Below are 14,381 nucleotides of genomic sequence, written 5' to 3'. Positions count from 1 at the left end.
TCTTTCTACAGATCCTTCTAAAAGTAATTTTTTGAGTTATCTTGAAGTAAATCTTCCTTACAAGAAGGTACATTTAAACAATTTTAAGTTATTTTTTTGTATTCTCTGTACCTTAATCACAGTGGAATTATCTTCCATATTTTCTGAGAGCCTGCCTCAGATTTTTCCTTCCTTTAGGGAACTTCTCAAAACAAAAAATTGTGGTTAGATTGAGATAATAAAAATCTCCCTAAAATAAGGCTAAATTGAAAGTTACCTTTGTGTTTCTATATGCAAATCCTGTTTGGTCAGGATATTTATTTATTTATGAACAACAATTGAGTTACACACGCAGCCTTTTTAAAAGCATCTCAGAAGTAGGGAATACCTAAGTATAAGCTTCAAGAGTGTCCTCTTTATAGTTGCTTTAATTTGATACCAAGACTCTCAGATGAACCGGGCCTTTAAAATGGGAGTTGTGATGTCAACTGGAGGGAAAAAAATAAAAAAAAAAGTCCTCTTCATGCCAAGATTAGTCAGTTTTGAAGACTGCCTGTGGACATCTCTTGATGAATGAAGAAATACTGGGTTGTAAGAGTGTTGTTTAAGCACTATAGAAGGTATGTGAATAAATGTATATACAAAAGTCAGAGTTTTAACTCTTAATAAACAGTGCGTGCTTTCAGTTCATTTATAAAACACTTGTCACTACAGAATTCAAGTGTTAAATGTAATCTGTCAAGAAACCTCAAGATCACCTACTTCTACTTCTCCATATCCAGATTTCCGTCAACTATTCTCATGGACCTTTTCTATTTATAATAATTTTATAGTATGAAAATGTATCTTTCCAATTGTATTTTTATTTCTTTTGCTTTGGAGTTAGCATCCCACACTTCCATTCTTCAAGGAAAATAATGCATCTTTATCATTCCCAGCTCCTGGATTTTTGTCTACAAAGAAGGCTGAGGGTAAATAACATCATGCTTTTGTGATTCTGATTTATCTGCAGTAATAAGAGTTACATAAATGCAATGAATAAACTATAAAGCAAAATGAAATACTGCCAAGTTATCTTAAGAGGACTCATTTGTTTTTCAAATATGAATGGAAAATCAAATGGAAATGATGCAAGGTTCGTGCTTTCTAAGCGTAGAGTGAATCAATTTCCTGACAACGAAAACTGCACTTAGTTCTGGGTAAGGTTAAGTCGGAGATGTTCCTCACTTTTTTCAATTCAACCCTTTATACATATTCCTGTCTGGAGTAGGTGCCAAAAAAAAAAAAAAAACAGGACACCAGAATCGTCTTTTGAGAGGTATAGTTTTCAGTGTGCTTTCCTGAGCTTCTCCACCTGTTTCTGTAGCTGGACTGACCTCCTTCAGAGACATCTACTTTTTTGGACTTGATTTACTGGAGAAGAGAGGAGGTTTGATGGTAAATAGAAAATACTGTACTGACTCAATGAATGTGCTATTTAATAAAAGACTGTCTAATCGTAACTTGCATGTAACTTTTCAAGGCTTAGCCTGATTTTCTTTTCTTTAGTATGACTTTATTCCATTCTTTCACATTAGATAGCTACTTCATAAAAGCATCTTTGGAAAATACCTGTCTGTCTAGCTTGTTACATGCTTGGTCTTCTTTCAGCTAGGTAGCCTAGTTTTGAGAAAACTCCTGAAAGTTTGTTTTCAAGTGTAGTATCTTAAAGGAAAAGAAAAGAGGGAGAGAAGGGGGGAGAGAGAGAACCTGCAGAAAAGTTCCTTGCTAAGTTGTACATTCTGAGTAATAGTTGGAGAAATAGCGCTGTCGTATTTGCAGTATTATGAGAAGGAATAAAAGGGCCACTTACCTGAAGATTTAATATCAGATAGTATGTTCTCAGTTTCTTTGGCTATTTCAAGGTTAGGGTTAAAGTCAGCTCAAAACTAGGATTTTTGACTTTAAAAAAAAAAAAAAATCAAGGATGGGTGGAAAAGAAAGTTTTTCAAGAAATACGAAACTTTGAGGTATTTCCATCCGTCTTGTCCAAAGGATTGCATTTTTTTCACTACTTTTCTTTCACAGCCAAAGTCTTGAAGTTGGTTTTAGTTAAAGTATCCTTTATGTAGTCAAACTGTTCTTGTAAGCAGCTGTGAGAAATTAAGGAATGTGCCTTTCATGGGACATCTCTAATGACTGAGGCAGTTAACGATTTACTTAAACACAATGATTAGCTCTCTGAGTTTCCTTTTTTTTTTTTTTATTTTTTAACAATGCAGTCTGTGTCATGCATAGTTGGCTTAATATTGAAAAGAATCTTCAATAATTGCTTCTCCTTTTTCACCTGATAGTTTGCATCACTGCAGTTCATAATCAAGAGCTGACATAGAGACAGATTGCACGTAAGAGATTGAACTCCTTATGCATCTTCTACGTGGTCAGTGCAGTGAGCCATTTCTGTTTTCCTTTCCGTAATAAAGTCTGTTTACATTAACAGCTTTTATATTAGCTTGTGGACCTAGCAGAGCTAGCTGCTTCATTTCCAAACGTTGGCATCATTTGAGGTAATTTGAGATTCAGGAGAAGTGTTCCCAGTTCCTTGTAACTGCTGCTGTGACAGGGGAGTACTACTCGGAGTCCAGATCAGTGCTTTTAAAGAGTGGTGGAGTAGCTGGCTGAGCTTTTTAATTCTTTCTAGTATTTCACTTCAGGGTTTCTGGAAAGGCTGTATTGGACTGGATTTTGCTGTTATGCACTCAGAATCCTCACAGTGATGGCATTACTTCTTACTCAATTGCATGTTTTGGAAACACTTCTTGATGAATTCATGTCATAAAGCTATTCCAATCTGGTAAAATCATGATATATGTTAAGGGCTTTATCTTTCTGATTTATGCATGGGCTAATTGAGTTTGCCATTTTTTCTTGCAGTTATGATGAGCTAGTGTAGCATGGCTACTTCTTTTAGCCATTTGTGTTTCCAGTGACAGGTTGTTGTTTTTTTTTTTTGTTGTTGTTGTTGTTTTTTTTCCTAGAGAAGGCTAAAAAAAGCTGCTAAAGAAGTAAAACGTTATTTTTCTAGATTAGGTTTCATTTTCTCAAAAAAAAAACAAAAAAAAACAAAAAAAAAAAAAAAAAAAAAAACAAAGGTTGTGCTGTTTCTGTTGACTTCTGCTTTTCTCCTTCCTGAAAATATTGGAATACAAGCACGTTTAAGTGAAATGTGAAAGGATTTGAAAGTCCTAGAATAATCAAGTTTCTATTAAATTCACAGAACTTGACAACCAAATGTAGAAGAATTCCTCGTATTATTATTCCCACTGAGAGAAAGCAGAGAGAACTTTGCAGTTGTTTTCTCTTGAGTAGCAGTTGGCCAGCGAGTTTCTGGAGTCATCTACATCCCCTTTTATTTGACTTTACATTTTTTCTTTTTTTTTTTTTTTGCTAACTTCCTGACAAAGTGAGTTCTTGTGAAATTGTTAAATTCAGACTCAGATTTTTAAGAGAGAAATTTCTAAAGTCTTAAAATCAAGAATGTTACATCCAGTCTGCTTGAGCCCCTAGAAAAATCTATGCAATATTTCTAAAATACTTCTTTAGGACAAGTGCTTTTTTGTTTGCCTGTTAGGAATAAGACGTTTAAGAAGTGGGGAGGGGAGAGATCTAAAAAATCTCACAAAGTTGAGAAACAAACTTTCTCAAAATTTAGTACATGTAGCCTTACACTCTTGGGTCTTAGTTCGTACATCTCCAAATGCCTCTTGCAGCTTATATCACCATTACTTTGGGAAATGGTAACTTAAAGTCTGTCTCACAGTTAAATCTTACAGTCTGTTTTTATGTCTTACAGTCCATTTTTCAAAGCAGAGCTATACTGTTCAACAACATTTGCTAAGTGGTAGATTTATTATTCATTGGTATTTTATTAAATTAGGTGTTCAGTCAACACCATATTGTTTTGGTCGTGCTTTTATCTTTGCATATCTTTAATGTGCTCATTTAGAATTCTTTTATTTTCCATTTTGGGCCAGCAAATGTAAAACCATTTAGACAGAATGGAGTTAGTCACTTTGTTCAAAATCAATTTTGAAATATTACATCTGTATTACAACACAAGTAAATTAGAACTGCCAGAAGAGCACATGAATACTGGTTAGCAGGACCTTCAGCAGGCCATCTGGGGTAGCCCTGGAAAGGATTGACTACGTTTCACAGAATTTCTGGCCTCATAGTCTGTTCTTAAAAAGAAGCAGGTGAAAAAACACTTTGGAGATTCAACAGCCCTAACCAACTTTATACTCTGAAACTTTCTCCTAGTGCCTTACTTAAAATATACTTAGCTCTTGTTAATCCCATTCATATACTGCCAGTGCTAGATGCACAGAACACTTCGCAGCTGTTTGTTAGGTGTTTGAAGCTGATATTTCCACCTCGAGACTTCATTTCTTTTGACCAAATAGCTTTTTCAGTCTCCTAAATTCTTGCTTTTTGGGATGCTCTTTGCTGCACTTCTCTGGATTTTCACTAGTAGTCCAAGTAAGTGACCACTTAAAATAGTCTAGAATGGAATGAGATTACCCTGATCTTCATAGTTAATAACCTTTCTGGTTCTGTAGTATTTCAAAGTACCCTTCCAAACCTTACATAATGTAGCTGTATCTATTTATGGAATTAGCCTTGCTGCAATAGTTTCTGAAGATCTGTCTGGTCTTTCATTGTTACAGCAAATAAATTGCAGTGTTCTAGGAAGTAAAGCTGAGTTTTGTTCCCTGTGTTCTTTGCATGAGCTGGATTGAGTTGTCTTCTACTTGATGTGAGTTACAACAGAGAAGTCAGGTCTCTTCATCTTCTGAATTCTCATTCTGTGGCTAGACTCTTTCTGGACTTTTAAGTCTTAGACTTCAACTACTACAGTATATACTGTAGTATAAACTACTGAAGCCAAGAAACAAAAATCCATTTTTTCTGACTAGTTAACTATGGTTTGAAAGGAGGGGGAAAAGTAGGAAAGATTCATTGGCATATCTTTTGCTTCACAGTCTAGTTGTGTCACTTCTAGCCTTCTTGTTGCCAGTTCTCTGTGCTTCCTTCTGACAGGATCCTGTATGTCTAAGCACAGACATACTGTATGTTTGTGTAAATACATGGCCTACAGCATTCTTGCAAATTAAACCTCCACAAGTCTACATGTCTTAATGTGGTTTCATTTATAAGCTCCTTGGTATATTAGGATGTTCAAAATCCAGTGCCATTTCTCTTGTACGTGGAAAAAGTCTTGGTTCAAATAACAAAGCAAGTCCCAACACTTATGATGTCACACACTTTGAAATGAGAAACAAACCAGAAAAAAAAAAAAAAAACTATAAGCAAAGCATAACTAAGTATAGCATCTTATCTTTTTTTTTTTTCTATGTATGTGTATATTTTATTGTTAGGAGGAACAGTGATGTTGTTGTTACCTTAGAAACCAGAATGCCATGGACAATTGCCAAGTCATGTTAAGTTTGTTTTGAGTATTTGATCTTTTACTCAAGATAGAGATTGCAAAATAAACTGCAGAAGATGGTAACGTTCAAGGCTTAAATTAGTCTGAAGTTTACGTAAAGATCAGGTCTTCAGACTATTTTAGAATAAAGCGTTTTGAGAAGTTTAAATAGGAAGATGCTTTTTTAAGGCATATAGTATATTGATTTTATTTTAAAGTGTTTTGTCTCCCAAATTTTGCTTAGAAGCCAGATATATGTGAGAAAAGTTAAGTTAGTTATAATACTAAGATTGATAACTAATTTCTTAATGGAAATTTGCTAAGTGTATGCTTTCTCTCATCGCCAACAGATAGATAGTCAGTAAGGGCAGCAGCAGCAGCCAGCTAGGTTGATGAATGAGTGTAATTCAGTTTCTTTGTATTGTACAGCTTGAGAAATGCCAGTGGCCTGACAGCAGCAGACCTTGCACATACCCAGGGCTTCCAAGAATGTGCCCAGTTTCTCTTGAACCTCCAGAACTGTCACCTGAATCGTTACTATAGCAATGGCACCTTAAATGGGGTTCATCAGAACGCAGGTCCCAACCCATTCAGTGGTGGGACAAGTCGAAAGAGATCCTTTGAAGACACGGAGTCTGCTGGAGTAAAGAAAGCTAGAACGGAAGGTGAGACACTAGAGGTAAAAGGGATGGGGTGACGTTGTTGCCAAGAAAGGAAAATAAACATTTTAAAGCCTTTCAGACTGGATGTTGAGTATTATTCACAAACTCACCGACATACTTAAAATACATGTGAATACAAGAGGTAGGTAAATAAAGCTTTCCATCCTTTGAAGAATATCCATATGCCATAAGATCCCTGTTAGCATCTTGGCATGTTCAGAAATTTCTATTTCCGGAGAGTTCTGCAGTTACATGATGCCAAGAATAACATGCAGAAGAGCAGCAGCTGAAATTAGCTTCTGCTCCTTCCTCAATTTCTTCTTGTTTTGGAGAGCAACATAATATTGCCTTAATTCACAAAGAAGCCCGGGTGTTCTGATGGTAATTTTCCATTTCAGGATTCATTCACACTTCAGAAACTGTTTACTAGGCAAGATGGATGAAATAAATGTGATGCAAAAAAAAAGTTTCTCAGTTGATACAGATTATATGGGTGACATTCAGTGAGCGTACATTAAATCCCCAGGATTTTGTTCCAAGGGAAGGGGAACGGATAAGTTACAGGAGGGTGTCAGACTAGAATGAATCCTGAGGATTCATTTTCGGCCTTGTACGATGAGGGTATCACTGCTTCCCCTGCCAGCCATGATGGGGTAGTACCTTGATAGTTCTGGTCTTAAACTCCATTAAATTAAAGGGAATCCAGCATTCGGTATTCAAACCTCCTTTGTTATTCCTGCGTCCAGCACTGGGAGAGGGACTCTGCAGGTCGTCACTGAAGACACTTTCATCAGTTAAAATTTATGTTGCTCTAACAGATGCGGCCTCCAGCAAGCCAAATAAAATGGGCTCAGCTGGTGCTTAATTCCAGTGAACAAGAGTGGAAATGAGGCCAAAACAATGCTTTAAAATTGATAACGGACAATGTAAATGACATCAGTATTGTCTCTCCGTAGTATTTAAGAGTTATTCCTTCTGATGGTTCATAACCAGCAATCTCTTAGTTCCAGAAAATTCCTCCAATCTAGTCACGAGGTTGTGTTTCCCCAAAATGTGCAGGAGTGGCACTGGGCTAGCTATTTTTATGATGTATGTTGCCAAGAAATAGCAGTATCTGCATTTCCTTTCAGCATAACAGCTGCAGCTGCGGATGGGGCAAACAAAATTATGTTTAAGTGAATGAGGTCTCCTCACCAAAAATGGAGACATTAGAGTAGAGAAGCAGTGTGAGTAATTCTTGAATTTTTTTTACAAGTATGATTCTTTAAGACCTTTGCAAGCAAAGGGAAATGCTTTGCTGCATTTGCTTGAGGGTTTTCAGAGTAATTAAGAGGTGCATCCAGACTTGAAACTGAAGTTTCTGATCAGATGTGTCTGCCTTCAAAGGCATCGGCATCAGTAGTGTCTGTCATATTAATGCAGGAAGCCTGTTGGGGTGGGAATGAGTCACTGGTCTTGAGGCACTTTGTAAACAGTAAAGGTGAGTAATGAGAAGTCATCAGTGTATCTTCGTGCTTAGCTAGCCTTTTTCCAAAGCACTACCAATTTTGGGGCAATTTTGCCCTTATCACAGGCACACTGTCCTCTTGTCCTTTCCTTTAAAGCTTGCGTGGCAGATTCTGGATTTCAGAGAGTGCAGGCGCTCTGTGTTTGCTGGAAGGGGTAGGGTTTTGATGGCCATACCCTGAGTTAGAAAAATTTCTCCTTTGGAAAACCTCTACATTGTGCCTTACCATGAGACCATAAGCAGTAGGGTTGGGAGAAATACTTGAGCTGTCCTGAAATAGCTAAACTGGGCAGGGGGCATGAGTTACGTACACATAATTTTGTTTATATGCACACATGTATACCTGCTGCCAGGCACACGGTATTAAAACCCTTTGGCCTCAAAATTGTGCAATGCTGATACATGATACACTGTGATGGAAATGAATTACTCTCTGCTATTGGAATATAAAAATGAGCACCATAAGCTAAGTGTAACAAATACACATCTGTAACTACTCCTGTTGCAAGACAGCATTCAGAACATACACGAGATAGTTTGGGCTTAGAAACATTAGCAGGGTTTTATGTTTTATGTCCATTTTTATGAAATTTGATCCAGCACCTTCTTCCTGCTTCCCAGGCTGGTTGGTGCACGGGGTCAAATGCACAGGTGATGCACGCAGGGCCAACCCATCTTACAGGTGCATTTGTCACAGTCCCATCCCCGTCCCCCTAACTCCTGGCCCTCGGCAGGCTGTCCTGCGTGTTCCACACAAGGCTGGCTCGCTGTGAGCAAGAGGTGACCGGCTGTATCAGCACCGTGGCTGCTGCTGCCTGCCATTTGTGGGATGGGGACAGGGAACGATGCTGGGTGTACCCTTGGATGTGCCAGCATGGAACTGCATGTCATATTCCTCTGGTTCACTGCAGAATATGCCTTTCCCTTCCTAGTTTAGGATGATGTGAGATTCACTGATCCAAGGCCGTGATCTCCTTTAAGCCCCATGCGAGCTCTTTGGCCCTGAAACACATTAGTAATTGCTGGAGGATCCTTACAAACAAATTACCAACATTTCTGTTGTGCCCAAGGTAATGCAAGCTGACTTGCAGTCTACTAATGTAACCATTTAAAACAGTGCTGAGTGTATGCAGGGTACGAAAAGGTGTGTTAGTGTCGGTGTGAGAGCAGTGTGGGGTCTGCTGGGCTGATACTGGAGGAGTACCTCAGCTGGTAGCTGTAAGAGACGCTGCAGTCAAGTCCATCTGGCTTGTTAAAGCATTTCCCACAGCAGAGTAGCCACTTCTTGGCTTTATCAGAAAAGAGATTGGTTTGTTCAGCTCTTGAAGGGAGCCCTGGAGCAGTCTTGTAGGGCTGGGATGGGGTTTTTGGGAACTGGCAGCCAAGGAGGGAGCAGTCCCAGCTGGCCAGGCAAACATCCTCGGGGATAGAGACCTTCATATCCATCGGGCGCGCTGTAAAGCCTAAATGTGGGTAACGTAAATTCCTCTTTAGTCAACCTGTTAGTACGTCAGTCTAGCAACTGATACACAGGTGCAAAGTGTGATAGGTACTCTGGTAATTCTCCATTTTGAGGGATGGAAATGACAGTGTAACTACTGAGCGTTTGCTCCTTTTCCATTTGGAATCTCAAAACACGTCAGAAGCTTTCAAAAGCAAGCAATTAAGATACAAGGCCAGGCTGAATGGGGCTTTGGGCAACCTGGGCTGGTGGGAGGTGTCCCTGCCCATGGCAGGGGGGGTGGGACTGGGTGGGCTTTAAGGTCCCTTCCAACCCAAACCTTTCTCTGATTCCAAGATTTCTATGTAGAAAGTTCTTGTTTTAATAACCAAAATACTCACCTGTTGGCTGAATGTTGAAGTGTGCACCAGTGACTAAGCTTGCGTCTTTTTTTCCGTCAGCTTACAGCTTTGATGGCTTAATACCAATGATGAATGGAGGAGTTGAGGACGATGCTGACAATATGCACGTTGACAGAGAGTTTGCTGTTGTATCAGGTGGGAGTGGACAGTTTCCTGTTAACTACAACAACATTCAAATGGTTGAAGACACCAAACAACAGGAGAGTAGTTCTGTTGGACCAAAAGAAATTGAAATATACACTGTTTCTGCAATGCAAACGCCTTGTCGTTGCAAGAACCAATACGCATTTTATTTTTAAGTATAAGACTTAATCCTTTACTTTTGCACATTGTCATCTAGAGTCTCGAAAACCATTGTATCGCTGTAACGCCCACTATTCTGGGGTTTTAGTGGGTATCTAAAATTAGCTGTTTCATGACAAATATTGTAATGGTGAAAGAGAAGGTTTGTTAGTAGTTCTCAGATAAACCGAAATCGACAGTGGCTGTTTCACTTTTAACTTAAGGCTTGTATTATGTTGTGCCTTGCTTTTAGTTGCTATGATTTCAGGTTACAGAAGATTCAGAAACAATTTAAGTGATTCATTTCATTTCCATTAAATAGATTTCATTGCTAATAAGACTTGATAGGGAAACATTGTAGCACTTATATATAGCTTTGAAAATAATATAACAACTAAGCTATATTCAAAATAGTTCAAGAAATGCTATATAGGGTAGTCTAGACATACGTAGTGTGTTTAAAATTTATTCAGACAGCAATATAAGTGCAGGATCCTGCTATGAGCAAATCTGTGGTTTTTAATGCAAATAAAAAGCTTCATATTGCTGGTCTTAAACTGGTATTTGGAACTAAAGTACCTTGGAAAATTGTTTGGACTTTGTACATTGATCTTCATGAAACAGTCATCATGTCAGTAGTGCTAGTGAATATTAAAGGTCTAAGATTTTTTCAGGGCTGCTGAATCAAGATGCTTTTGGTAACCCCGGGGTGTTCATAGAGTTACTATTATAGTGCATTATCATTATTATTGAGAAATGAATTTCTTAGTGTGTTCTGTGATAAAAATGCTTATGCTTTGTACCACAGATCAGATTCGCCAAAGGGAATGATGACGGATAGATATTTTAATATATTAGAAGTAATATATATACATATATATACAGTCAGTACTTAAAAAGTAGATTATGATATTTTCCAGTGATAATTACCAAGTGTTCTTATTTATGGAAAAATGATTGTCTTTCATAAATATTCTCTCTTGCTATAGGTGCTAATTTTTAACAAGTAGTAACATTCTATAATTATCACTAGAATTATTCATTACCTACTTTTGCATATTAACTAACAGTAGTGCCATTTTTATTAAATTTGATTTGGCAAAGCCAGCCTATAAGGGTTTATTTTTAACCAGTTAACATTTTGCACTTTTCAGTTAATAAACACTATCTGAAATTCCTTCTGTGCGTTTTCATCACTGAAGTATTAGCCTTGATGTCTTGATGGGTTTGGGTGCTTTTTTTTTTTTTTTTCACTTTCAGTGAGAATTTGTGGTTAGCCAGTTCAGTTGATGTGGTTATTTTAACTCATGTAGGGATGATACAGGAAATTCCGGTTAGTATATCCACTGAATTACAAAGCTAATACATTTCTTGGCATTGTGCAGTGCTGTATGTGAAGTATCAGTATCGTAATCCATATTTCAAATCATGTCCATGCGGAGGACTAATAGGGAACCAAAGCTTCTGGTTCTTCCTTGTCAAACAGTGGTACTCATAATACATCACTTTAACAAAAACACAATGTTTTATACGTGTGGATAGTTACCCGCAGTCTAATTATGGGCTTGATTTGCAAATACAGAGTAAATACAACCCTGTTTTGCACATAGGTTTATGCATTCATGTATACACAAACACGTGCATGTATCTGAGCACAAGAACAATGTAAAATCTTTAAATGTCACCTTATGGGTCTGCATTTCTACATTTGCCTTGCTAATCTTTACCAATATAGATGTAACTTTTAAACATCCTTTGCTGGTAGGCATTTTTAAGGCAGAATATATCATGCAGCTTTTGAGCTAGTACTTTTGAGTACCACTGCAAAAAAATACATTTCAGCCGCACTGCTGAAATCTGTTAATGGAAATAATAATTATTGTACTAATTACTAAATTCAAAAGAGAAATTGCTCTAAAACAGTTGTCTCTTTTTTTTTTTTTTTTGCATGCACGTTTTTAGAATTTTGTTTCCTGCCATTAACCTTTTTTAGTCTTCTGTGCACTCTGCTGTTGCTATTGTATGGCCTTTTGCATGTGGATTGTACAGATGTTATTATAAACTCATTAAATATAAACCTGCTCACGATCTTATCTAGCAGGCTGCTAGATAAACTGAAGTACTTTCTGAATAAAGGAACTTTGAAACATTTTATATTAGCCTCCCAACATAGTATTTCTTTTTTTTTGGCCTTCTTCAGAGTATACCATGCTGTGAGAGTGACCACTGAAAAGAAAAATAAATAAATAAACACAGATTATTTATTACTGAAAATAAAAATTAATAAAAAAACGGCTCATCACCCTCTCAGAGATACTCAGTTCTTGTACATATATGATCTTTTATCCCAAGAGGGCATTACATTTAGGATGGAATGAAGCCTTTTATTCCACCTTTCAAAGTGCTGTCTGGAATGCTGCCTGCTACACTTGTTTCATAGACTTAAATGAAATCATTTCTGAGCAATTCACCTTGTCTTTGAACGATTAATACCAGTATATTTGCACATTGAATGTAGATAGATATTTTGACATCACAGTCCATGACTCAAGCTTAGTGCTCAGCTCTCCTTGCTTTGAACTACCGATGTTGTTACAAATAAAGAAAGGGCAGATTTATTTTCAAAGCTGTGTATGGAAACGTTTTTAAGATAAGTGGAGTGTAGTGGAGACGTTTTGATGTATTTCGATTTATTCTTAATTTTTGGTGACAGGTGTATTTCTTAATGCAGATATGAATAGCAGTAGCTCCATATTGAATGCACTGACAAATGGATGTGCCATCAATGGACATTTGGATTTCACCGCCGCGCAGCAGCTCAGTGGGATGGATACCAGGCGTGAGGAGTGTGTAACAATAACACCTAACGGCATCATTCCTGGGATAACTTCTCCCGGCAGGCATCGGATTCATACCAGTAATGGCACCGAGGAGCCGGAAAAGGCCATGAATAACCCCACTGATATGTGTGGGTCCCTTCACCTGAATGGAAGCCCGAGCAGCTGCGTTTCCAACCGGCCCTCGTGGGTGGAAGACCCTGGAGATACTTTGCACTATGGACACTACCATGGTTTTGGGGATACTGCTGAAAGCATCCCCGAGCTTAGTAGTGTTGTTGAGCATTCCAATTCTGTTAAAGTCGAACAGAGGTATGACAACACTGTCTTAGGCACAATGTATTTGTACCACGGTTCCTAGATCGATGACCTTTGTATCAAACGCATATTGAAATTGCTACCAAATGAATCTGGGGGGACAAAATCCTCACATAGCATTAAATTTGAAGATTGCAACTTATTGCTATTTTTACACTTTGTTTATATGAGAAGTAAACCTTTAATTTGACAGCCTTATACAATAGTTGTAGTTTGTTGCATGTATGGGGCTTATTTAGTGGTAAAATAGGTACTGTTATGATGGAATGGTTATGATTTTCATTTTTTATGGAATGTTCTGGTTTTGTATTTTTTTATTTCTCAGCTTGTGAACACTATCTTTCCCTTTTTAGAGCTGTTTCCCCTTTTATTAAAACAACGTTTAAATGAATTTTGTGAAGAAAATGTTACATATGTGCATACTTAGAAGTAAAGATTTTCCTTTTCCCTATCTTCTGCTGAAGCTATGGTAGCAATATCAATGCCAGCTATCACTATGCAAGGTTGAAAAGTGGCAATCTTACGGAGCTTCTCTGACTTTACGGTTTTGTACATTTGTTCAGTATAATTAGATGTTCATCTTTACATTTTTTGAGCGAGTTGTTTAAAAATGCGGAGACAAAATTTGGAGAAAGTTAAACATTAACTTTTTCCGTAGCATAGGAGTGCTTTTTGTTGTTGTTGGGCTCTTTGCATTATAGAGTGGGAAGGTGGGTTGCCTTTGTTCAGTCGCAGTTGGGTGTGCCTCAGGTTAGTTCTGAATTTGTGGCATCTTCCTTTTGCTTCTCCTCTTTACGTGTATGCTTGATATTTTACCATAGCTCACAGACTGGAGGCATGTTGGCACTGTTCTGCTTTGTATGCAGTTTAAAATTACTGTTACTTGTTAGAGAATTTGCCAGGTCAAAATATTTGAGTTTGACTGTCTTGGATATACATTTATTGTCCTTTTTTTAACATGCTTTGAAAATGTAATGTTGTGTACTCTGGGCTATGCTCATGGATATACATTGTATTTAAAGCTTAATACACAAATCAGAATTCATATAAGTGCACTATACGAGCACTAATAATATAAGTTGCTGCTTTGTGATATGATAAATGGAGAGTGGGTGGGAAGAATATGGTAAATGAGATAAGCCCTCTGAATTGTGTTGATTTTTTTGTTTTGTTTAAAAAGGGACCTTTACAATTTGGATTAAAAAAAAATAAACATATTACATTGTATCTGAAGACCGTGTTTAGATATTATATTTTGTTGGCAGTTTGAGCAAGTCCTTAATGGCTTTTAAATCATGTTTCTCTGTGATCTTTCTCAGTATAACTGTAGAACTGCTTAGTTTTGTCAGTGTGTGGAAGCAAATGTGAACAACTGAGTAAGTTGTCCTTGACTGAATCACAGAAACACACAGTAGATATTCTGACTGTAAAGGTTGTATCAGCCCTGAACTGCAAAAATAGCTTAA

At 37.4% G+C, this 14,381-nt stretch overlaps 1 protein-coding gene across 2 annotated transcripts in view; it reads left to right on the top strand.

Moving 5' to 3' along the window:
- ANKRD10 (ankyrin repeat domain 10) overlaps window positions 1-14,148 on the top strand; it is a 36,571-nt gene extending 22,423 nt beyond the window's left edge. Inside the window, exons 4-6 of one of the 2 annotated variants that reach the window (XM_027444220.3) lie at window positions 5,876-6,111; window positions 9,518-9,613; window positions 12,474-14,148. In XM_027444220.3, coding sequence (XP_027300021.1) covers window positions 5,876-6,111; window positions 9,518-9,613; window positions 12,474-12,958 — 817 coding nt within the window. In that variant the 3' untranslated portion in view covers window positions 12,959-14,148. The remainder of the gene's footprint in view (window positions 1-5,875; window positions 6,112-9,517; window positions 9,614-12,473) is intronic. The other variant, XM_027444225.3, reaches the window with a different exon arrangement.
- The last annotated feature ends 233 nt before the right edge of the window (window positions 14,149-14,381 follow it).

Source organism: Anas platyrhynchos, chromosome 1 (assembly GCF_047663525.1).
Source record: "Anas platyrhynchos isolate ZD024472 breed Pekin duck chromosome 1, IASCAAS_PekinDuck_T2T, whole genome shotgun sequence".
Lineage (NCBI taxonomy): Eukaryota > Metazoa > Chordata > Aves > Anseriformes > Anatidae > Anas > Anas platyrhynchos.
The sequence above is the reverse complement of the archived record's forward strand: the minus strand, read 5'-3'. Positions and strand labels throughout refer to the sequence as shown.